The sequence below is a fragment of the Chiloscyllium plagiosum genome, unplaced genomic scaffold, assembly GCF_037043375.1.
Source record: "Chiloscyllium plagiosum isolate Xiang-an unplaced genomic scaffold, Cpla_swu_hap1 HiC_scaffold_33, whole genome shotgun sequence".
NCBI lineage: Eukaryota > Metazoa > Chordata > Chondrichthyes > Orectolobiformes > Hemiscylliidae > Chiloscyllium > Chiloscyllium plagiosum.
This window is the reverse complement of record NW_028270171.1, coordinates 11,030,706-11,045,303: the sequence shown is the minus strand read 5'-3', so window position 1 is coordinate 11,045,303 and position 14,598 is coordinate 11,030,706. Positions and strand designations below refer to the sequence as shown.

Genomic DNA, 14,598 nt, shown 5'->3' with positions numbered 1-14,598 from the left:
TAAAAGGCATCTAGATAGGTAAACGAGTAAGAAGGGTTTAGAGGGTTATGGGCCAAGTGCTAGAAAATGGGACTAGATTAATTTAAGATATCTGGTCGGCATGGATGAGTTGAACCGAAGGGTCTGTCTCCATGCTGTACATCTCTACCACTCTATAAATGCATTTTTAATTAGCAAAATATGTGTGTGATAAAGGCTTATGTTATATTAGCATTCGGGAATCTGGATTTCAAAGTAAAGGCAAAATAGACTTTGACTTATTTCTTTCAACAAAAGTCAGAAAGACATTTTGAACAGTGAGTCAAACATCCTTTTCCAAGAGAATATATGACTTGGCTAAATGATTAGATAAACTACCTGGGAAACAATGTTTTCTCTAACTTTTATTCCTGTGGTGCAAACATCTGAGGTCCGTTGACGACAGCAACTATCAGAAACATAAGCTATGCATTGGCACTCCGATCGTAAATGGTATTTCCCAACAGACGCATGACTTAGTGGGAACATTGCTGGAAGTTAATTGATGAAATGTTTAAAAAGTTGAAAGCTTTCTGACAGACAAATTGACCATACTCTGTTTTTAGTTAAGATGGGTAGTTTCATACTTGTAGAGTACAGACTTTCAAACCTGGAAGGAAGTCTTCAAACTGTTTTCGAGTAGCATTTTTTAAATAGACGGACTTTCTCAGGGTTCAGTTAAAAATCAATGAACAGGTTCTGTCTAAGCATTTTAAGAGGTGACAGTCATGAGGATAGTTGTATCTGACGATGTAAGGAAAAATGACAAAATAAAATACTTACAACCCTGTCACACGTCAATGTCGAAAGGGGGTTACTGGGAAAAGGGTTGAATTTTTCTTTTAGGTATTCATGTTGTAGTCTTTCTAAATTATCTTTTTTATACATTGTATTTTTTTTCTCTAATATACTTGTGTTCTTTTGTTGAATTGATATTGACAACCTCGTGTGAGTACGTTCAGTGACAGTCAACCACAGTAATTACATTTCAGAAATAAAACTTTTGATCTGTCAAGCCAGGTTTTGCTCTGAGATCTGACTTGTCCAGTATTACCATCAGCTGCAATCATAACACAAGGGAAAGAGGCCATTAATTTCTGTATTAATACATTTTTTTGAAAGAAGCCAACTTGTGCTATCACACACCCGCATTAGCAATCCCAAAACATTGATAAACTAAATGTTTAAAAGCCAGTAATCTACAATAATTAGAAGGACCTCCATTATAATGTAGTTGAAGAATTAATGGTTAATAACTGTTCATGAGTAAAGGGTGAATTTCGTAAATTATTTCTATTAATATTCTTGTACTAACTACTTGTGTTTAAAAGTGATGCGACCAACAAGCTGGGAGACAAAAACATATCCATAATTTTATCAGTTAAAACTACCCTTTAGTCTTGAAGCTACACACATGTAAATGAATCAAGGCCTGTCTTTGTAAGAGATCAGTCTAAAATGTCTCACTGCCTTATCTTTAAGGCAATTGACTCAAATAAAAAAGTAACAATTAAAGTGGTCAATACTTCAATATTGATTCCGAGGAGAAGGATTCCGAACAACATATTTTTGAGTACTCCAAGTATCCTGAGAAAGGTGAAGCATGATTCTTCCTCAGGTTAGGTCTTCAATCGATTCAAAAGTGGGCACAGTTAATTAGGATTTTCTGTCTGGGTTTTAGCGGTCTTCAGAGACTGTTAGATGAACCCTTTTCTGTTGGTGTGAAGATTAGAAGGATACAATTTTCTGCCCGAGTGCCGGAGCTTTGAGTTTGAAATCTGTCTTGTATTTCTGATAAGTATAACTTTTGTGTCATTTCTTTGTTACTTAAATAATACTTATTCCGATGAAGACACAATACCTGTAGAATTCAGAAAATTGTTTGTACCTTGGACACTTTAGATCAACTTTTCTTTAATCAAGATTCATTATCTGTCTTTCCATGATCTTTGCTTCTTTACCATTTCTGACAGGATATGGCTAATACTGATGGGCTGTACCGGATCAGGGTCCCAAGAAAACTGGGAAGCGAGAGCACTAATACAGATTACGTGTCGTCTTTTGTTCGAGTTGTAAGTACCAGAAAAAAAAAAGACACCCTGAAGATGTGCTTATAGGATTTTGTTTTAAGATATAGATTTGAATCTTTGGGGGGGCTTGTGTTGTGAACTCATGTTCCCTAAAGACCTTTTGTAAATTTGCCTCTACTAAATATCATCTTACCACATCATAACCACTCAATTATCCAAATCACAAGCTGGTCACTCAAAGCCATACCTTTACAGTTTCCATTTGTACCTTAGTTGCGAAACGTTAAGTAGGAAGGTATAAAAGAGCCTTTCTTTCTTACATGCCTTTGTGACAGTCCAATGAAAGATTATTTGACCCATGCTGTTGTGGTGCAAAAAGGGAGGATGAGGGGAAACTTGAACACTTAAGCAACAAGATGGGACTGATAATGCGGTATGGAGCTATGGTGATGAGTGACCAGGTTGCATCCGTGATTTGGATAATTGAGTGGTATGGTGCGATAAGAAGATATTTAGTGGAGATAAGCCCTTTACCAGCAGAAAGCAAATATCAAAGAGTGAATTCACCCTCATAGAGATTCAGGAAATTAAGGACTTAGAGAATTGGCAGAGTTGGAAACTTCAGTGGCTAGATTTTTATCTTGCAGTGATGGTGTCTTCACATCACGAAATGTTGAACTTCCTTTTTTCCAGAAAGGTAGACTCTTTTCATCTGCTTTCTCAGTCCTACACCATTTGTGTGGCCTTTTTGCAAATTTAAAGCATGCGTCTTCTGAGATTGAGAACCACAGGAAAATTGTATTTCATCCTGAACATAATTCTTGTGTGCTGGTGAGAGTTTTGGAAGTTGCGACCACTGAAGGAAGCCTGTTGAGTACTTGAGAACATTTTAAAAGTGTGTAAACAACTTTGAATGTCAATGTGGGTGGCACGGTGGCACAGTGGTTAGCACTGCTGCCTCACAGTGCCAGAGACCCGGGTTCAATTCCCACCTCAGGCGACTGACTGTGTGGAGTTTGCACATTCTCCCCGTGGGTTTCCTCCGGGTGCTCCGGTTTCCTCCCACAGTCCAAAGATGTGCAGGTCAGGTGAATTGGCCATGCTAAATTGCCTGTAGTGTTAGGTAAGGGGTAAATGTAGGGGTATGGGTGGGTTGTGCTTCGGGGCGGTGTGGACTTGTTGGGCCGAAGGGCTTGTTTCCACACTGTAAGTAATCTAATCTAATCTAATAGTAAATGATCTGTTTTAATGTAGATATGCTTTTAATATAGTGAATCATCATAAGGATTTATCTTGCAAAGGCAAGTTGACTCTTATGTTGACCAGTATTTGTTTAAGTGTTATGGTACGTTATAGAATATTTATGAAAGATGAAATTGCATGATGTATAAAGCAATGTCTTGGTAGCATCTACTATCATATATCATGCTGTGAATAAATCAACTGACAGCTCTGGCTGTTCTTTCAAAAAAAATCGTTAAAAGATAAAAAAATCTCTGCATCTGCTCTCCTCCATTGATTGACAAGCACTCTACATTGAAGTGGAAATTAAATACCATTCTATTCTGTAGTTTCAGATAATGTAACTGGAAGTTTTTGTTATGACAGCAGTAGCGACCCTGAATGTTTGGCTGGACTTTACAAGTTAATATTCACTTCAACTTAACAGGTGGTAGAGGAAGCATCATAAAACCATTTTGGGAGCTGGACTGTTGTGTTGAAAAATTGAAGCAGACTTTCTAATTGTCCCATCTCAGAATCCACACTCTCTATGAATTCCATTGCGGCTTGCAGAATGGTCTATGAATGATTTCTTTACCAAACTACTAGAATGCCTCATCTGCATATTTGAGATTTTCTGTAATTTGGTAAAAAGATGATTCACAGACCATTTTGCAAGCTGCATTGGAATTGTATCTCAACAACTGTTGACAATATATTGATTAATGAGTTGGGTAATATAATAGTGAATCACATGTTCAAATTTGACAATGACCTAAAGAGATTTTAAAGGGACATTTTAAACCGTACAAGTAATTGCATAAAATTACAAATAAGATAAAGTGTAATAAATCTAGTAACCTGCTTTTGGATCTAAAACATATGGATTGGCGTAGTACTTAGGTAGTGAAAAACTCCAAAGAGTAGGGGGTCAAAAAATATGTAGGGATTATGTGTATATAAATTATTAAATGTCATGGAGCGGGGGTATGAAAACAGTCAAAATGAGAGTTGGGCTTTATATTTAGAAGTTTGGAAGAAAATTGGGTCATGGTTATGGCACATGAAATCCAGTTTAGACTACAGTTAGTTCCTTTATAACACGATGGTTGTGTTCTTCTGCAACCCTGCATTATAGAAAAATCACCCTTTAGAAACAGCGCTTAAAGTGTTGGTGATGTAATTGCACTAGAGCCAACGCTCATTTTAAAGGTTTCAGTTGTAGAAACCGTGTCCCAAATTTGTCAGTCGCGTTACAGCTTATTTGCATTAATGAAATGTGCAATATAGCAGAACGACCTGTACTTAGTTAACTGGGTATTGTGTTCAGTTATAGGCACCATCCCCTAGAAAGGATATTTTGGCCTTGGTGGGAGTGTAGTGTTGATTTATCAGAGTGATACCTGAACGCCATTGCAGGGAGAGATCACACCAACTACTGTGTACTCTCAGGAATTTGGAAGGTAAACAGATAATTTGAGGTTTGCAAGGAATTAAAGAGAAACAGTGAGCTGGAGAGAAACTGTTTCTCTTGTTTGAGAATCTAGGACTAGGGAACATAACCTAAAACTGAGCTTTCAGGAGTGGAGTTGTATTTGCAAAGAGTGGTCGATGTTTGGGATTCTTTTATGCAGATCTAGTTGATGTTCAGCATATTATTGATTTGAAATTTGAAAGTAGTAGATTTTTGTTAATGAAAAGCTATTAAGAAATATGGGGCAAAGGAGGGTCCCAGAATCAAACCTTGCTTGATAGATCGTACATTTACAATCTCTAAATAGTTGAGGGGGGTATGTGAAAAATTATGGAAAAAGTTAAAGGAAGGAAGACTCAACAGAGGTTATTAAGGTTTCCAGAACAAGTAACTGAACAGTAAGTATGGAAATGGTCATCACCTATCTTCAGGCACAGCAGTTGAGGTGACAACTGAGAAAGGGACAGTCAATGCAGGACTGAGGCTGTTGTGCTTAAAGGCACGCTGTACATGAAACAGGGTAAATGAGCTAATAACGCAGATTGAAATTAGCAATTATGATATTGTGGGTATAACATATGGCAGGAAGGGATCAGGACTGGGAACTAAATATCCAGGGATACATATCCTATTGAAAGGACAGGCAGAGGGACTGAGATTGCCTTGTTAGTAAGAACTGAAAATAAATTGATAGCAAGAAGTGCTATAGAGTTGGAAGGCATGAAACTGTTTGGGTGGTGTTATATAGGCCTGTTTTCATGCTGCAGACCTCTAGACCTTCGGCCCAACTTGCCTTTGCCACCCAGTTTTCACAATTAAACAAGTTCCATTTGTCTGTGTTTGGTCCATACTCCTCCACCTCATCACCTCAGGAGATCTCCCACCCACAGCTTCCAACCTCATAGTCCGGGAACCCCGCACTGCCCGGTTCTACCTCCTTCCCAAGATCCACAAGCCTGACCACCCTGGCCGACCCATTGTCTCAGCATGCTCCTGCCCCACTGAACTCATCTCTACCTACCTCGACACTGTCCTATCCCCCCTAGTCCAGGAACTCCCCACATACGTTCGAGACACCACCCACGCCCTCCACCTCCTCCAATACTTCCATTTCCCCGGCCCCCAACACCTCATCTTCACCATGGATATCCAATCCCTCTACACCTCCATCCGCCATGACCAGGGCCTCCAAGCCCTCCGTTTTTTCCTCTCCAGACGTTCCCAACAGTACCCCTCCACCGACACTCTCATTCGTTTGGCCGAACTGGTCCTCACCCTTAACAATTTCTCCTTTGAATCCTCCCACTTCCTCCAGACCAAAGGGGTAGCCATGGGCACACGTATGGACCCCAGCTATGCCTGTCTCTTTGTTGGCTACGTAGAGCAGTTGATCTTCCGTAATTACACCGGCACCACTCCCCACCTCTTCCTCCGCTACATTGATGACTGCATTGGCGCCACCTCGTGCTCCCGCGAGGAGGTTGAGCAATTCATCAACTTCACCAACACATTCCACCCTGACCTTAAATTTACCTGGACCATCTCTGACACCTCCCTCCCCTTCCTGGAGCTCTCCATCTCCATCAGTGACGGCCGACTTGACACTGACATCTTCTACAAACCCACCGACTCCCACAGCTACCTGGATTACACCTCTTCCCACCCTACCTCTTGCAAAAATGCCATCCCGTATTCCCAATTCCTCCGCCTCCGCCGTATCTGCTCCCAGGAGGAGCGGTTCCACCATAGAACACACCAGATGGCCTCCTTTAGAGACCGCAAATTCCCTTCCCATGTGGTTAAAGATGCCCTCCAACGCATCTCATCCACATCCCGCACCTCCGCCCTCAGACCCAACCCCTCCAACCGCAACAAGGACAGAACGCCCCTGGTGCTCACCTTCCACCCTACCAACCTTCGCATAAACCAAATCATCCGCCGACATTTCCGCCACCTCCAAACAGACCCCACCACCAGGGATATATTTCCCTCCCCACCCCTCTCCGCCTTCCGCAAAGACCGTTCCCTCCGTGACTACCTGGTCAGGTCCACGCCACCCTACGACCCACCCTCCCATCCTGGCACTTTCCCCTGCCACCGCAGGAACTGTAAAACCTGCGCCCACACCTCCTCCCTCACCTCTATCCAAGGCCCCAAAGGAGCTTTCCACATCCATCAAAGTTTTACCTGCACATCCACTAATATCATCTATTGTATCCGTTGCTCCCGATGCGGTCTCCTCTACATTGGGGAGACTGGACGCCTCCTAGCAGAGCGCTTTAGGGAACATCTCCGAGACACCCGCACCAATCAACCACATCGCCCAGTGGCTCAACATTTCAACTCCCCCTCCCACTCTGCCGAGGATATGGAGGTGCTGGGCCTCCTCCACCGCCGCTCCCTCACCACCAGACGCCTGGAGGAAGAACGCCTCATCTTCCGCCTCGGAACACTTCAACCCCAGGGCATCAATGTGGATTTCAACAGTTTCCTCATTTCCCCTTCCCCCACCTCATCCTAGCTTCTAACCTCCAGAAACTTGATCCCCTGACCTGTCCGGACTTGTCCGACCTGCCCAGCTCCTTTTCCACCTATCCACTCCACCCTCTCCTCCCTGATCTATCACCTTCATCTCCTTCCCCACTGACCTATTGTACTCTATGCCACTCTCTCCCCACCCCCACCCTCCTCGAGCTTATCTCTCCACGCTTCAGGCTCTCTGCCTTTATTCCTGATGAAGGGCTTTTGCCCGAAACGTCGATTTTGCCTGTCCTCGGATGCTGCCTGAATTGCTGTGCTCTTCCAGCACCACTGATCCAGAATCTGGTTTCCAGCATCTGCAGTGATTGTTTTTACCTCATACTCCTCCACACCTATCTATCCATGTCTAAATGTTTCTTAAATGACAAAATTGTATTTGCTTCCACCACTATCTCTGGCAGCCCATTCCAGACTCTCACCATCTTCTGTGTGAAAAAGCTGCCCCTCTAGACACTTTTGTAACTCTCCTCTCTCACCTTAAACCTGTGCCCTCTAGTTTTAAACTCCCCTACCATCGGGAAAAGCTGTTGGCCACCTACCTGAAGACCCTGATGGGAGTTATGTACAGTCCTCAGGATGTGGGGAAGAAAAAAAATCAGGAGATAGAAAAGGCATATAAGAATGCACTATTAAAATTATCATCTAAGACTTCAATATGTAAGTGGACTGAAAACCATCAAATTGGTAACCGATCTCAAGAAGGAATTTGTGGAATGTCTGCGAGATTTTTTTTATTTGGAGCAGCTTGTAATAGAGCCCAGTAAAGAATAAGTATTTTTAGATTTGGTGATGTATCATGAGGTTGATTGTGGAGCTTCAGGTGAAGAAACCTCTAGAGGACAGTGACCATAATATGGTAGAATTCACCCTGCAGTTTGAGGGAGAAGTTGGAATTAGATGTAACAGTGTTACAATTAAGAGAAGTTAACTACAGAAACATGAACGAGCTGGCCAGAGTTGATTGGAAGGGGAACCTAGCAGGGAAGACAGTGGAAAAACAATGGTAGGAGTTTCTAATAGTAATTTGGGAGACACAGCAGAAATTCATCCCAAGAAAGAAGAAACATACTAAGGAGAGGGCAAGGCCAGCTTGGCCAGCAGCAAAAGAAAAAAACTTCTAATGTTGTGAAAATTAGTGGGAAGCCTTTAAAACCCAGCAGAGGATAACTTTTTAAAAAAAAAATCAAGAAGTGGGTCGAAGATGAGATTTGAGAGTAAACTTGCTAGTAATATAAAAGAAGCTGGCAAGAGTTTTTTTAGATCTCCTAAGAGGTAAGTGAGATGCAAGAAGGGACATTGGACCACTGAAAAATTAGGCTAGAGAAGTAATAATAGGGAGCAAAGAAACGGCAGAAGAACTAAAAAGATAATTTGCATCGGTTTTTCACAGAGGAAGACACCAGGTTAGCTGAGTGTCAAGAGAGTCGGGGCAGAGGTGAATGTAGTTACCGTCATTAAGAGGAAAGTACTGGGGAAGCTGAAAGATCTGAAGGTGGATAAATCACCCAAATCAGATGGAATACACCTTAGAGTTCTGAAGGAGATAGCTGAGCAGATTGTAGAGGCATTGGTGGTGATCTTTTAGGAAACAGTGGAGTCAGAGTGAGTCCTAGAGTACTGGAAAGTGGCTAATGTAACGGCCATGTTTAAGAAGGAAGAGAGGCAGAAGACAGGAACCTATAGTCCAGTGAGCATGATATCTGTCATTGGTAAGATTTTAGAGTCCCTTATTATGGATGAGCTTGCAGAATACTTGAACGTGCTTGGTAAAATTAGATCCAGTCCCCATGGCTTCGTCAAGGGGAGGTTATGCCTGACAAAACTGTTAAAATTCTTTGAGGAGATAATGAGCAAGTCAGGCAAAGGAGAGCCAGAGAATGTTATGTAGTTGGATTTCCAGAAGGCCTTTGACAAGATGCCTCAGAGATGGCTGCTAAACAAGATAAGACCCCATGGTGTTAGGAGTAAGATACTGGCATGGATAGAGGATTAGCTGACCTGCAGAAGACAGAAAGTAGGGGTAAAGGGGTCTTTTTCAGGATGACAACCCATGATGAGTAGAGTTCTACAGGAGTCAATGTTGAGACTACAACTATTCACATTAACGATATGGAAGAAGGAGCTGAGGGCACTAAATTTGCATATGAAATAAAGTTAGGTAGAGAGCAGCAACAAGGTGTCAAACCTCCATACTCCTCATCTACCTGACCTTTCAAGTACAACCTGCCCTGCATTGTTGTAGAGTGTGCAGGTCATGCATTGCACTTATTAATCATCTCAGAACCCATTTAATTGGTATGGAAGCAGGCCATTCTTGATCCTATGGAACTGCTGAAGAAGAAGAGGTGAAGAGTTATTGTGAGTGGCTCATTTTGCTGTATTTCTTCCCTCTGTGCTTTCTATCAGTGAAACCAACTTTAACATTTTTACAGCTGTCCAGCTTAGTAGCAAGGAGTAGGAAATTAATCTTGGTTTTAACAGGTCTTTGTGGCTCACCGCTCAAACCAGGGACTGAAATCCATCGTGGATTAACTGAAAACTGCAGAGTGGGACCAAAGCTAATAAAACATCAAGCAATTCCAATAAAAGAATTAAACATCATGAAAGGGTAGTGTACACAAAAATTAAACCCACCTTTGACCTGACAGCTTTCTCTGTTTATTTCTTTTTTTTCTCATTAAAAGAAGTGCTTGCTGAAAATATAAATCATACATTATGCCAAATGCAAGTGGTTTTAAAAACAATCCGCTTGTATGCTAACTTCAGCTTCATGCACTCCCTGGTGACAGTTTTGAAAGTGCAAGTTCTTATTTTACTCACTGTGATCCCTGGCACATAAGAGCTTCTATTTTAACTGCTCACGTGGGGCTTTGATTGAATCAACATTCATACATTTATCTCAACACTTGATCTATCTTAATATAATCATATCTGTTTCTGCTCATTAAATGCCACACAGTCAACATTTACAGTCAAGAGACAAGATTCCATTAAGTCACTTTTTCTGGTGCATTTGCCAAGCATAGAAATATGCTCGAGAGATGAGGGGGAAAATAGAACATTCAGACCATTTAGGACTTATTCCAAGACCCAATCGAACTATTTTAATCTTTTCTTCATAATTGAAACTTATGACTTCCTTATGTACTACAAATTTACCTAGTGCTTTCTCAAAAAAATGCTTTTGAATGACTCTCTGTGATACTAAGTGGAGTCTGTTATATAAATGGGCAAGTATTAATTTGGCGTTTGTTTTTTAAAGGGGAGCTATATTCTACTTTACTACAAGAAAATGGTCACGCCTGGACACCTATTCAGTCATGCTGTTTGGAATTATTGCTCACCTTCTTGGATGATTGACTGTGTAGAATTTGCACATTCTCCCCGTGTCTGCGTGGGTTTCCTCTGGGTGTTCCGGTTTCCTCCCACAATCCAAATATGTGCAGGCTAGGTGAATTTGGCAGTGCTAAATTGCCCATAGTATTCAGGGATGTGTAGATTAGGTACCTTGGTCAGGAGTAAGTATAGGATAAAAGGGTTGGGGAATGGGTCTGAGTAGGTTACTCTTTGGAGGGTCAGTGTGGACTTATTGGGCTGAAGGGCCTGTTTCCATACTGTAGGGATTCTATGATTCCTCCATGGCCTTGGTGGGTAAAGGTCTAATGCAGTGCTCAGTCACATAAATTACAAATCTCTGGTTTGGTTTCTATTTTTTGCCAAGTCAACAGATCTTGGGCGTATCCATTCAGCTGCTAGAGTTGTTCTTTTCACTTATAGATTGAGTACAAATATTTGTTCTGTATATAGTGATTTTTAACAACATAAAATGTTTTGATGTGTTACAGGCATATTGTAATGCAAAATTTGACATTAAGCCCCGTCAGCAATATGAGAGCAGATGATCAAAAGCTTGGTTAAAGTACTTGGTTTTAACAAGTATCTTAAAAGTGCAGAGAGGGGCAGAAAAGCTTAGGGAGGGAATTGTAGAACTTGGAGCCCTAGCAACTGAAGACATGGCTACCAATAGTGGAGTGACTAAACTAAAACAATGCTCAAAAGACTTCAAAATAGAATGGAAAAAGCAGCTATTTCTAATGGTCGTTTGGCAACCCCCCCCCCCCCCCCCAAGAACAATTTCCAGATATAGTTATTGGGTCAGTCAGGACTGCACTCATCCATGAAACCTTCGTTGATTAAATCACCTGTCATCACCTGCTGCCTAAACTTGTGTGAAGAATAGCTACTCACTACTGTCTCCCAAATGAAAATCTACTTTTGGTTAGGAAGGATGTGCATCAGGGAATGCACACATTATGCATAAAATTTCTAATCAAGAAAGCTAGGTGAAGAGTTAACAGCTATTGTAAAATGTGAGAGAATGGGGAAAACACTTAAGCTGGACCCTAAAAGACAAATTGTTGAGTTCCCCGATAGGTTAGTGAATAAAGGCGCATTTATTTATTATAGAACTTACCTTTGAGTGTCACAACTGATTTCATTGACCCTGAGTTTGGGATCAACGTAACTGCTTCTAATTATTTTCCAAGTGACTCTTGTTTGAAAAGTTTTGTGAACAGGATTGCTCAGGACAGGACCCTGATCTGCTGTGCCCTGCCAACGCTTGTGAACTGGACTTGTGTTACAAATGGCATTTGGACAATCTGCTGAAGTGAACACTAGCCTGATTCAGTGCATTTGGGAGCAAAAGGGAAACAGTTGATAAATTTAAAGCTCTGTAGCCTTAAATTAGGGGTAATTCAGGAAAGTTTTACCTCCTGTTTAAATTTTAAGCTAGTTTTCCAAAACGTTGTTGTCAGTATTTTTCTTAACATTCTGTTTATTAGAGCTTTCTATGTCTTTACTCTTTATCCTTCTGCTGCCATGGAGGTGTTAGAAGATAGAGAGTGGCTAATGTACCATAATTTTAAGAAAGTCTGCTGGGAAAAGCCAGGGAACTGTTGACTGGTCAGCCTGACGTCAGTGGTGGGTAAGTTGAGGGAGGGGATTCTGACAGACAGAATTTACGTGCATTTGGAAAGGCAAGGACTGATTTAGAGAAAGTCAGCATGGCTTTGTGCGTGGGAAATCATGTCTCTCAAATTTGATTGAGTTTTTGGAAGGGGTGATCAAGAAGATAGATGAAGGCAGAGCAGTAGATGTCTGCATGGACTTTAGCAACATTCTGCATGGTAATCTGGTTAGTAAAATTAGATTACATGGGGTCCACGGAGAACTAGCCAATTGGATGCAAAATTAGTAGGAAACAGAGGTTGGTAATACAGGGTGGTTGTTTGGACTATAAGCCTGAAACCAGCGGTGTGCCACAAGGATCAGTGCTGGTCCACTGTAGTTTTTTTAAAATATAAACGATTTGGAATGAGAATACAGGAGGCATGGTTAGTAAGATTGCCAATGATCCAAAATTGGTGGTAGAGTGGACAGTAAAGAAGGTTATCTAAGGGTACAATGAGATCTTGATCAGTTGGGCCGAGGAGAGCCAAATGGAGATTAATTTAGATAAATCCAAAGTGTTGCATTTTGGTAAGACAAGTCAGGGCAGGACTTAGACAAGTGGTCAAACTCTGGGAAGTATTGTCGAACAGAGACCTAGGGGTGCAGATGCACCTTGAAAGTGACTTACCAGTACACAGGATGTGAAAAAGGGAGAGCATGGAGTATGGGAGTTGGCACATGTTGTGATTGTACAAAATATTGATGAGGCCACTTTTGCAATACTGCAAACAATTCTAGTTGCCCTGCTACAGGAAGAATGTTATTACACTGGAAAGGGTGCAGAAAAGAGAGTGGAGGATTTAAGTTATAAGGAGAGGCTAGATATTTTCTCTGAAGCGTAGGAGGCTGTGGGGTGATCTTTTCAATGTTTATAAAATCATGAAGGTACAGATAAAGTGAATAGCCAAGATCTTTTCCCTCAGACAGGGAAATCCAAAACTCGAGGGCATAGGTTTAAGGTGAGAGGGGAAAGAGGTGCAACATTTTTATACAGAGGGTGGTGCGTATATGGAATGAACTGCCAGAGGAAAGGTGAAGACGAATACAATTGCAACATTTAAAAGACATTTCGATGAGTATGTGAATAAGAAATGTTTAGAGGGCTGTGGGCCAAATGCAGGCAAATGGGGTAGTTCAGTTTAGGAAAGGTGGTCAACATGGACAAGTTGGACAAAAGGGTCTATTTCTGCGTTCTATGTCAATAGAGTGATGCAGGTAGCACCAGTAACTACAGAGTTTCTTTCCATCAACCATGCAGATGAACAGCAGGGTCAGATGAAAATCAGTTTCTTAAATTATTTATTCCTCTTTACCATCAGTTACAAGTCCTGAGTTTGACCTTCACCTGTCTTGAGTTTGATCTGGTTTCAGGCAGTAGTTGAAATGTCAGAGTTGACCTCGATGCCTGCTTGCCTACTGCCTCATGGCTCCTATTCCATGTTCCTAGCTTGTCTTTGTGGTCTTGTGCAATAGGATCATGCACTGATGGGGACACAACTGCAGTCAAATAGATCACTCAGGCTGTCCGGCTTGAATGCCTTGCAGGACAGTTCTTGTATATATGGAACTGTATTCTACTAAGAGTTGGGAGGTTGTGTAACAAGACAAAAGTTTAATATTTGGAGCAAACATGAACTCAGTATCACATGTAACAGGTGATGAATTTTGAGTGAAATGTGATATATGGGTACATTTCTGTACAAGATGTTAGTGACTGGGTCAGCATGTTTCCCCTTCCCTAGTAGGGTGATGTCATTGTATGTCAGCTTGCCAACTTGAGATATATATATATTTAGCTAACCACATGTTTAACAGGATATATCCTGTATTTTATTACAATGTATCATTTCCACATTACCGTATTAGTAGTGAAGAAGCTGCATAAATATTGGCGATGGTCTAAATTAAAATGAGATACTACCACTCCTTTGCAATCTTTCCAGTGTACTATCATCTCTTCCTGGATACGGTCATCTTGGCACCTTCTTGTTAGTGGTCAGATTGCTAGGCTTTTAAGGGGATACAGTGTTCCCCTTGGCTAACCTACTTTTTGGAATTGATCATATACATGGCGTCTCATCATCGCTCTTTTTGTAAAAGTTTGAAAGGTTTCTTGATGATATATTACGTTATGCTTGAACAGCATATCATATGGGTCAATGCATAAACTAAGGTGGATTGGGTCAGACGTTCAACTGATGATCTCTGTTGAGCTACTTGTTTTCAACTGGTATGGCATTTAGGGCACAACAGCTCAGGGTGAAGGAGGGGATAGATTAACCAGGTTAACTGTACTTGCTG

General features: G+C 41.4%; 1 protein-coding gene across 1 annotated transcript in view; it reads left to right on the top strand.

Moving 5' to 3' along the window:
* Window positions 1-14,598, top strand: part of emc10 (ER membrane protein complex subunit 10) — a 44,976-nt gene that overhangs the window by 9,297 nt on the left and 21,081 nt on the right. The window contains exon 4 of the mRNA XM_043679655.2: window positions 1,992-2,090. Within this exon, the coding sequence (XP_043535590.1) occupies window positions 1,992-2,090 (99 nt within the window). The remainder of the gene's footprint in view (window positions 1-1,991; window positions 2,091-14,598) is intronic.